At 37.3% G+C, this 10,397-nt stretch overlaps 1 protein-coding gene across 1 annotated transcript; it reads right to left on the bottom strand.

Moving 5' to 3' along the window:
• Nucleotides 1-640: 640 nt before the first annotated feature.
• LOC122065010 (17.1 kDa class II heat shock protein-like) lies at nt 641-1,842 on the bottom strand. Its single transcript, XM_042628808.1, has 2 exons — nt 1,340-1,842; nt 641-1,232 (listed from the first exon to the last, which is right to left on the bottom strand). The coding sequence occupies exons 1-2, from the start codon at nt 1,532-1,534 to the stop codon at nt 957-959; spliced, it is 471 nt and encodes a 156-aa protein (XP_042484742.1). The 5' UTR covers nt 1,535-1,842; the 3' UTR covers nt 641-956.
• Between the last annotated feature and the right edge of the window lie 8,555 nt (nt 1,843-10,397).

The raw sequence follows: 10,397 nt of genomic DNA, 5'->3' as shown, positions 1-10,397 counted from the left end.
CGAAGAGAGGCGAAAGTTTCTAACATCTATTGATTCAGATGGACCAACATCAATTGCAACCATTAAGAAGTAGTAAAGTAAATTAATTTGAATTTTTGCATAACGGAGAATGACATGATTCCCGGTTAGTACCTGACCAAGAATTTCCCCAATGATTGCCCACACTGGAGGTATTCATTTGTACCTGCCAACAACAATCTTTTTTTTTTCCTAGCTAGGTCGCAACTGAACTGAACTGATGGTGATAATATGCAAAGATTTGAAAAGGTAAAAATAAACTTTTTTAGAGTTTAAAATATAAAGGTAAAAACATAATTTTTCACTTTTAGTTATCGGTGTTACAAATTAAGAGTGCAGTGGATATTATTTTCATTTTTAAGGATCACTCTAAGTATTTTAGGGGTAGTACTAGGTAATTTTCCTTTTTTTTTTTTTTCCTTCCTTCTTTGGGCTAAAGAGATCCTTTTACGCCAGGGTAATGGTGCGGAGAGACAGGATGCCATGCCAATGTTGGTGCAATGTAACGCAGGTCTAATTACCTTTTAGTTAGAATAGATTTTCAAGGACAAAAGGTGTCTCTGTAAGAGGGCATCAGTTTGTAATAGAAACGAAACATCACAAGAGATATCAGTACGCAATATTAGAACATTCAAGGGATTTTATCTTTCTCAGTGACACAAAATCAAAAGAGCTGCCTGTTACGTGCAATAATAACTGATTAGGAAATGTGTTGCTACTCACATTCATAACCTACAAATGTACACCATTATTCCTCCTATGTAACCTAATTCAAGTTACCACACCAACAGGAATGATGATCAAACTCTATTTTTTGCATTTTTTTTGCTGAAAAATGATCAAACTCCAATTACCTTACAAACCCACAAACTTACTCTCTCTCTCTCTCTCTCTCTCGCTATTGTGAATGACAATAAACTCAAAAATAACCCATATTTTTAAGAGACAGGGATGGAAACAGTCTTGGGCAGAACTGTCTCTTCCCTGGGCTTCTTCGCAACATTCACAGTGAGCACCCCATCTCTGTATGTGGCCTTCACATCCTCTTGGTTTGCATCTTGAGGCAGCGTAAACTTCCTCATATACCTCGCTCTCCTCCTCTCAATCCTGATGGGCTTCACCTCTTTGCCGGCCCCTGTCCCTGCTGCCTTCGCTACAGAAGCAGCCTTCTTCTTCTTCCCTGCCACATGTAAGACCCCATTCTCTACCTTCACCTGTCATCACCACCATCCAAACCAAGAACCCATCAATTCCCTTCTTAACCATATCCCCAATTCCATTGTTTCGAGCGATTAATTTTTCTGAGATTCAAGATACATACCTTGATGTTGTTGACTTCAAGACCGGGCATGTCGAGGATGAAGGAATAGTAAGTGGGGTGCTCGAAGATGTCAGCGGGTGTGCGGAAAATGGCTTTGGCATTCTTGACGTAGCTACGGGCCGGTGGCTGCAAAGTTTTCTCCATGTGATCTGGGAAGTTGAGCACCCTCTGCATGTCCCTGGTTAGTGACTCCATGGCCTTTCGACAAACACCTTATCGACGAGATCACAAATGCCGTAGAAGGTATATCAGCTTCTGTTCAATTTTTCGATTGGAAGTTTGAGCTAGATGGGAAGGGATTTATAGGTGCTGGGTAACTGTGAGATTTGATTCTGAGATCTGTTCTGGGAAGGAAGAGATCATCGATATAGCAGAAGAAGGTTTGAGAAGAAAAGCTTCACGGTTGGTCCAGTAGTTTCTAGAAACATCTAGTGCTCTGAAGAATAGAAGCTGTAAACGTGGCAGATGCAGGATTCTTTATGCTCCAGAACAGTTGGATTGGAATAAAATGATGTAATGGAATTTTTCTAAACACTCCTTATAGATGCCAATCTAATTGTGTTAGTATGGTTTTAAAAAGAAATTGGACCAGAGGATTCTGGAGAAAAAGTAGTGGGTGAGAGAGGTTCGAACTCTCGTCCTCAGAATTACTCTAAAAGATACGAAACCTACGCGCTACCCAAGTGCGCCGGTTCTCGTGATGGTAAAGATTCGATTAAGTTTTACATTTAATGATATCAAATATAATATCAAAACTATAACGACCAAAAGAAAGAAGAAAAGACCATGTAGATCCATATTCTCTTCTGTAGTTGAGCTTCCAAAGATATATCGATGGCTAGGAGGACTCGGGCATTCACCCCAACACATGACTTAGGCTGTCAAGAACCATGTTGCTACCAAAACCAAAGGTTGTGTTTAATAACATGAGAAACGATTTGATTCTAAAGAAGATGATGCTGAATCGAAATCAAAATCAAAATCAAAATCGGATCGACTAATTCATTTTCAATTCATAATAGTAAAAAATGAAGGGATAAGAATTGGGCTAGGTTATTGTCGATTCATCGATTGTATTCTCAATTCTTGAAAACATGTGAGATGAAATCTCGAAAAAGAATTTTCTTTTACTCACTCGTAAGGTATCAAATAATTTATAAATTTTATGTTTTTCCTTTTAGTGTGTTCATTGTTTGTTGACCAACCAACCCCTTCCCTTTGAATATTTTTTCTTTCTTTCAATGAAGTAAAATCATGTTATTTTTTACATTTATTCTGGGAGTTATATAAAGAAAATGATATTTTTTAGAATGAATCAAAAAAGCCATTTTTTAATTATTTTAAAGCTTTTTTCTAAACTTAAAAAATTTTTAAAAATAAAAAAAGTGACAATCAAAAGAAGGTCACAAATTTGAGTACACCTATAGTTGTGTGATTTAGATTATTTCTTTCATAAAAGATTTTGTTTTTGGGAGTATATATTAAATGATTATTGTAATTTATAACTAGGCCCAAAGTTCAAGCGAGATATAAGTGATGACTATTCATCAAATAGCAAGATTCCATCAACCACATAGTAGAATTTGGCTATATGATATTCATAGAGGATAACAATTATATGAAAAAGAAATATATGAAAATAAGTTGCACTCCCAGGGCACAAATTAGAAGTTATATTCCAAGAAGTAAGAAGAAATATATGAAAATATCCTCAAACCACCAACTTAATGAGAAGCGGAATGGTTGTGTTTCGTCTGAGATGTAGTCTCAAAGTTGTTTATAGTCTATTTCTACCACTAGATGGTCAATAGTTTCTACGATCACCTCTAACTAAGGGTGTCAATTGACTTGGTTTTGGTTTTTCGGTTCAGTTCAAGGGAGTGATGGCATGAAGCAAAACTGAATTGAGAATTGAGTCGGTTCTGAAATTGGATACTCAAGTTGAGTTAATTTGGTTTAGTTCAAAATTGATTATAATTTGATATGTACTATGTTTTAAAGACGGTTTTGCAAGTGTGAATTGTGATAGACCAAGGTAAAGTATGCTGATCCATAACTTGAATTGGATACTGAAAACTAATAAAAAGAATAATGTAATAAAGAAGGCCATATTTTGTATCATTTTTTTTTTTTTGTTTACAAAAATGGTTTTGGCTACATTTGGTATCATTTATAGAGCTTGTTTCTATTTTAAAATAATTGATAAAACACAAAAACCAAAAAGAGATCAAGAGTCATTTATGGGTTTTGGCCAAATTTGATTTTCAATTATATTTGCACTGAACTTTAATGAGCACGTGTTTAAAGTCCCAATATAGAGGGGTAAAGGAGTCATTTGTTTTGTAATTAGAAATCCAAGCCCTTTACCCCCTCTTCTTCCGTCCAAAGTGGAGAAAGAGAGTTACAAAGAAGATAGGTGAAGGGAATCTCTTCATCAATTTCTTGAAAAAATCATTTTGCATATAGAGATACCAAAGTACTTCTCAACAAAAACCATTTTTGTCAAGTAGTTACCAAACCATTTTTATGTTTTGATAAAAAATGATTTTCATTAATATTTTTGTTAATTAGGTAAAAATCAAAAAGAAAAATGATACCAAAGAGGGCCGAAGGGAATAGTGGTTATTAGTTTCAATTAGAAATAATTGATTTAAGATATGTCGAATAGGGGTTGTCTTCAAGCGCTAGATATCAAACTAGAGGTAACCCCTATAGAGTCCAGCTAATAGAACTCACTTGATGGAGATCCAATCGCCCTGAAATTGTAGGAGGTGATCTTCCATGCAAAACCTGCTCAAATCCAACAAATGCAGGACACAAGACCCAAAATGGAAATACCACAAGAGCTAGGGAGATGGACTGTCGAAGAGAAGGAGATTCAGTGAACCTACTCCTTCTTTAGTGTATCGTACTTGTTCCTTCTCAAGCAAAAAAGAGAACCTACAATGAGAGCTCGTGAATGAGAGAGGAATGTAGAAGACATGTGATGCTTAGGGAAGACTCAAAGATATGTTTTCATCACATTTATCATTGTAGATAAAAGTAGGAAAATCGAGGAAGATGATATTGGTTGTAAACTTGGGAGAGAAGAAGACTGGGATTGTGGGAAATGGAGTAGCCTCCTAAAAGCCCAGTGGGATTTCATGTATGGTGGTGATTTATGACTATTTTTTTTTTTTTTTTTTACACCAAATAGACTTCTTCCTAAGCAAAAGATATGATAGTTTGATGTGTAAAGATTGTAAATTTATCCCTAGAGAGAGCCGCACCACTCAACAAAGATTGAAAGTGTTGGAGATATTCTTCGGTACGAGGCAACGTGTCACACCCCCTTCAGTGGACCCAACTTACCTTATAGGAATACCAATGGTGTGAGTAAAACGCTTACCCGTCTTATGAACCTACCAAGATTTCTGATAGCAGTATCTTAACGATTAACAATCTCACAATACAACCAAATGATAGCAGTGGAATCAGAGTATAATAGTGGAATCATAATAAAATGAGGAACATGTAGTGATACTATAAATATTCATAACCAATTTATCTATTTACAAATATCTGAGACTTATAAAATTAGTTCAAAGTATATCATTCACAAATCTGTATCAGAATAACAAAATACACCAAACACTTCATGGTGCAGCGTAAGCACATACATCACAGGCACAATCCCGGTCATGCTCCCCTGCTTTCGGCATCCACCAGTCGCTCACTCCATACTCGGGTCTAGAGAAAAGAGAATCACAAGCCGTAGGCACAACTGTACCTGCGTCATCATCTAAAAGGGGATATATATATATATGGGGTGAGCTTTCCATTCACTCAGTGAGGGGTGGGGTTCATGCACCACCCAGCAAAGGCAATCGTATAAATAATTCATGATGCATGATTACGTAAATTAAACACATAGTCTATGATGCTTGTGATGAAATTCTTTTATTTTATTATCCACCTAACAATACAACTAAGTCTGATAAATGCTACTATGGCGCATTAGGCTGTATCCCTCATCTCGGAACCGTCATCGACTATACAACGATATAAACCCTAGCAGTGATTAGGAGCCTCTTGGTGTCGGTATACAGCCATTGGTCACCTAGCAAACCCCTGATAACCCCCTCTTGGTAGTTACGCCATCGGTATGTCCATCAGCCACACCGAACAAGTTCTCACCTCTAGTAACAATCACATCATATCGTGGGTGTGGCATTCTGGGAAGGTTTATCGAACATACTATAATGGGTTATCCAACACCTTACCCCCTATTGGTAAGGGGACATAGCATAGAAAATTTCACCTAACCATAATATCCTACATGCCTTCATAGTGATACAGTTAGTATGGACCACGTGACACCGGTATGTCTATCGGCCATGAAGCGGGTCCATCTCCAAGTATAGTCCTAGGGTACACAATACCAGGAGCACATCGGCCTCAAGGTGTAACTTATGACTATATACTTATCTAGCATGCATAGCAATTGAGTATGAACTACGCAATATCAGTATTCTCATCTGCCATGAAACATATCCATTCCCAAATGCAGTCCCAGAGTAAATGATATTGGTAACACATCGACCACAAAGTGTAATCCGTGACTACAACTAACTTTAATGCACATAATCAATGCACGAATACAACAAACATAAGACAATCATGGTACCGGTACCACCTCGACCACACCAAATTCTGTCTCATATATACAATAATCATGCGACAATCACAGTACTAGTACCACCTCAGCCAAACTGGATCCCGCCACACATATTGATATACATCTCATGTCATCTCAGTTAAAATAATACATGTGATAAAACATCATTATCATTTAAACTATTTAAATAATCATACAAGAATCTATAAATATTAGCAGTTCTAGAATTGTGATACCCTACTTTCTAAACCCGGTCTAATTTTTCAGTTGGTTCGGTTTGGTCTTATAGGACCTGAACCCGAGCGAGCCATGGTGGGTACTTTTATGGAGGATGGTGGCAAGGGTGACCTTGAATCGGGTTGGCCAAATGAATTGGAGTCAGTGCCTAGTGAAGTTTGCATACCCAAGCCATGCACCTGTACGTATCACGAGGACATGTATACATAATAAAGATATGTGACCCTATTTTATGTCAAGTACGCATATTAATCAATTATCGGGAGTGAAATACATGACGGGGCCGAGCCCCATCGAAAACCCCAGTGTTTAGGCTAAGTTCTGGCTTACTGGTGGGTGGTCATAGGTGGGTCGAACCCACCAGTGTGACCTACCACTCTGGTCATTAGATATTTTGACCCCACTACAAATAGCATTTATTACCTCTCTTTCACATCATTTATTGTTTTACACGGTAGTTGAGAAAAGTAAAGAAGAGAGAGAAAAAAAAGAAAGAAGAGAGAGGAAGGAAGAAGAAAGCAAGGAAGGAGATGATTGTTTGCATCGCCGGGGTCAAATCTCTTGAATCCGACATCGGATTAACGACCCTCATCTCGAGATCTACGATTTGAGGTGAGTAAAGTCCATATTCCTTAAACTCTTATGAAACCCTAAGTGAAACCCTTCGATTTGGGTAGAAATCCTTTGGATCTTGTTATGATCTCTTGAGAATGTGAATCTAAGGTTTAATAAAGGTTCTATATTTTATTTATGAAGGATTTAAAGGAAGACTTGCAAGATTTGTGAAGCATTTGTTTTTCTCTTGAGCCAAAGAGAAGATTTGGGATTTTGAGGTGTTTTTAGCAAAGAGGTAAGATCCACGCTTGAGACTTTGGATCCACCTTAGATCTATGTTGGAATCATGATTTGGAGCTTTAGATTTGTGAAAAATGCAGTTGAATCGACCCATGTTAGTTTTCCCAAGGCAAGATGAAGAATGGAAGAGAGCAGTAAAATCTCAGTTTCGAGTGGTGGGTGCCTGGAAATGGACAAGACCCACCAATCCAACGCCCACCTATCCTTGGTGGGCTACTGGCTCGATCGACGAGCAAGACTGGTGGGTGACCTGGCCCGCTGGTCCAACCAAAGCTACTGGTCCGACAGGCGAGCAAGGACTGGTTGGTGCCTTGCTCACCAGTCTCTACTCATCAGTCCAAGCAGTGTTCCTGGATCGACAGGCAAGCATGGACTAATGGGTGCCTTGCCCGCTGGTCGACCTACCAATTCGACTTCTCGGATTCTGATTGGGCCCAAATTTATTAGGCAACCTTCTCTATTGATTTTAAACATGTTAAGATCATCATACCTTGTTGGTTATGACCCTAAAATGGTGATATATTAATTCCAACTCTTTTCATGTTATGTTGTATTAGAGACTCGCGTCATCGCACGCTAGATCATCCTCGTACTGGAGGTGATCCTTGTACACAATTTGGTAAGTGGGAAGAGGACACTGCATCATCTTATTCTAGTTGTAGATTAGTCATATTATCATATTATTATTGTGTAGATTAGTCATCCACGAGTGCCATTGCATGCATTGATGTGTGCATGATGAAATTCATTTATGATTTGACACGCTGATATCTTTTATTGCTAAATGTCTAATATTACTTGTGATATAAGATGGATGACTTTAGACAATTGAATATGATGCTTTGATAGACTAGATGCCATAGTCGGCTTGGACACAAATGCATTGGTGGCTTGTGGTATGGGACGCGGTGGCACTATATAGTTGTACTATCTCACATAGGAGTATACGGTTAGGAATGACATATCCCTATGCTACGACCCTTCTTAGCAAGGGTTTAGGTGTTGGGTATATCACTAGGGGAAAGCTCGAGGTTATGTACCAACAATGGTGGTTAGAAGTATGCCCGACTGATCATTAGGACTATTGATGAGCACAATAATGTGTGAAATCTTAGGGATATAAGTGTACATTTTGCCCCACTTTGGATAGTACTACTTTTATTTTTCTTGTTTTTTTTTTTCAGTTTCCAAGTCTACAAGAGAAAGTGCTTAAAGTGAATCAAGAACCAATCCAAAGGTGGGATCCACTCATTGGTACCACATCCTCTCTCCTACAAAATCTTGAAGATTATTCTCTCTCCTTGCCACCTCACAAGATCCTGAAGATACTATGCAGAGATTCCTTTCTGATTTAATCAAGATTGTAAGATATTGGTTAATATTGCAAGGAATGAATAGAATTTGTTAATTTTGGAAATTGATTCTCTCTTTCCTCACATAATATCTCAGAGAATAAGGATTTTTACCAAGATTTTATTTTATTTTATTTTCTTACTTTTCTTAAAGAAGACTTGTAGAAGGAAGGAGGTAAGAAAAAAACCCTATAAAAGCCCCTTCCTCCCCCCTCCTAATTATTATTCTCCTTAGTTTACTTTCTAGTTTATGCTTAGTTTTCTTCTTTCTCTCCCTTTCTCACTCTCTTTAGTTTTAGTTCTTCTTTATTTTTGCTTTAATCACTTTTGTAATAGTTTTTTATGTCAATTAATGCAAGCACTCTTTTATTCTTATTCAGCCTTTTATGTTTATGATCTATGCAATTGAGTTATAATTTTTAAAGTTATAGTTCTAGGCTTAGATCTAGGTGACAAGATCACGAGCCGTGGAGCATTTTTTTTTTTCAAGTTCAGTTTTTTTATTAGGATTTGTTTTCTCTAGTACTAGAAATTTCAGATTTGGTTTATTCCAGATCTGATTTTTAGTACTGGTAGTATCTCAAATCACCTAAGCTTTCAAGTTTAAGCATTGAAGTTCAAGTAAGTAGGCTCCCTCAATAGTCTTCTCTCCCCCCTCTCATTCCCTCTTCTGACTACCCTTTCTTTCTTAATTTAGGATTTTAATTTCAGTCGTTACATTATTGCTATCCCTTTCCCCCAGGTTCATGGCTAATGTATATGTTGGCTTTGCTACTCCTAGCCATAGAACCATCACTTTATTGTTTTTATTTTAATTGTCTCCTTTTCCCTAAAGCCAAGTAGATTAACCCTTGTAAGAGTGACTCTCTGGTCAAGTAGGGAAGCTCATATTATGATGCATCCCTCGGACTAAGTAGAGAAACCTACTTGTGAGTCTCTCTCTAGCTTTCTCCCCTTTCTTTTACTTTATTTTTATTTCAACATTTTTTCTTTATTTTTAATTGCGTGGGTTGTTTATTTTCACTTATTTATTTATTTAATTTTAATTACGTGGCTTGCGTCTTTAAATTCTTAAATGACGAATGGTTAGGACGTTATTTTAGATACATATGTTTAGGACGGTAGTTAGAATTAGATCACAAACATTAATAGGTTCACTTTCGCATTATTAAAAGAAAAAAAAAATAAAGTGACTGCTCTCCCTGAGTTCGACCCGTAGCTACACTGATCCATACGTTTGCGGTTACATTTAAAATCTCAAACAAGTTTTTGGCACTGTTGCCGGGAAGACAGTTTCATGTTATTTTTTGCTTTCTTTTGGTAAATTGGAGTGCTTTGTTTGCTTTATTTTTTTTTTCTTTTCTTTTATTGAATTCTTGAGAAGATCAACTTGCAATAATAGTTGTATCAGTGGAGGTCGCCATGCCTCACAGTATGATGAAGAAAGGTTTCGCCCTGTAGCAGTACCTCAGGAATTGACCTGAGCAACCTCGGATCCCTACCGGTAAGCTCCAAAAAAAAAGAAAAAACCAAAAAAATCAAAAAAATCAAATAAGAAAAAAAAAGAGAGTTTTTCTTTCCATTCTTTTGTTCTTGTCTTACTCTAGTTGTGGGTAGTTTTCTGTTGCATGAGTGTGTGGTCCCGTGATTCTACCAATTGTTTAGTAAGAATACCTATTTTTAGAATGGCAGAACAACCTAAGCCTACTTTAAAGGATAGATTTTACCCAGCTAGGGCAGCCTAACCTTCTTGCATTAGATTACCAGCTGCCACAGGGAACAATTATGAGCTTAAAACTCAATTCATCACTATGTTTCCCCACTTCCATGGGCTATCTTCCGAAGATGTTTATTTGTTCCTGAGAGAATTTAAGGAGATTTGTGTCCTCATTAAGATACAACAACTCAGTGATGATGCTGTTAGACTTAGATGCATTACCTTTTCGCTCAAAGATGG

This window comes from Macadamia integrifolia, unplaced genomic scaffold, assembly GCF_013358625.1.
Source record: "Macadamia integrifolia cultivar HAES 741 unplaced genomic scaffold, SCU_Mint_v3 scaffold1852, whole genome shotgun sequence".
Lineage (NCBI taxonomy): Eukaryota > Viridiplantae > Streptophyta > Magnoliopsida > Proteales > Proteaceae > Macadamia > Macadamia integrifolia.
The sequence above is the reverse complement of the archived record's forward strand: the minus strand, read 5'-3'. Positions and strand labels throughout refer to the sequence as shown.

Coding starts and splice junctions, on each gene's coding strand:
- LOC122065010 (XM_042628808.1), bottom strand. CDS start 1,534: ATGGAGTCACTAACCAGGGACATGCAGAGGGTGCTCAACTTCCCAGAT. Junction 1,233..1,339: donor TTGAAGTCAACAACATCAAG/GTATGTATCTTG, acceptor TGGTGATGACAG/GTGAAGGTAGAGAATGGGGT.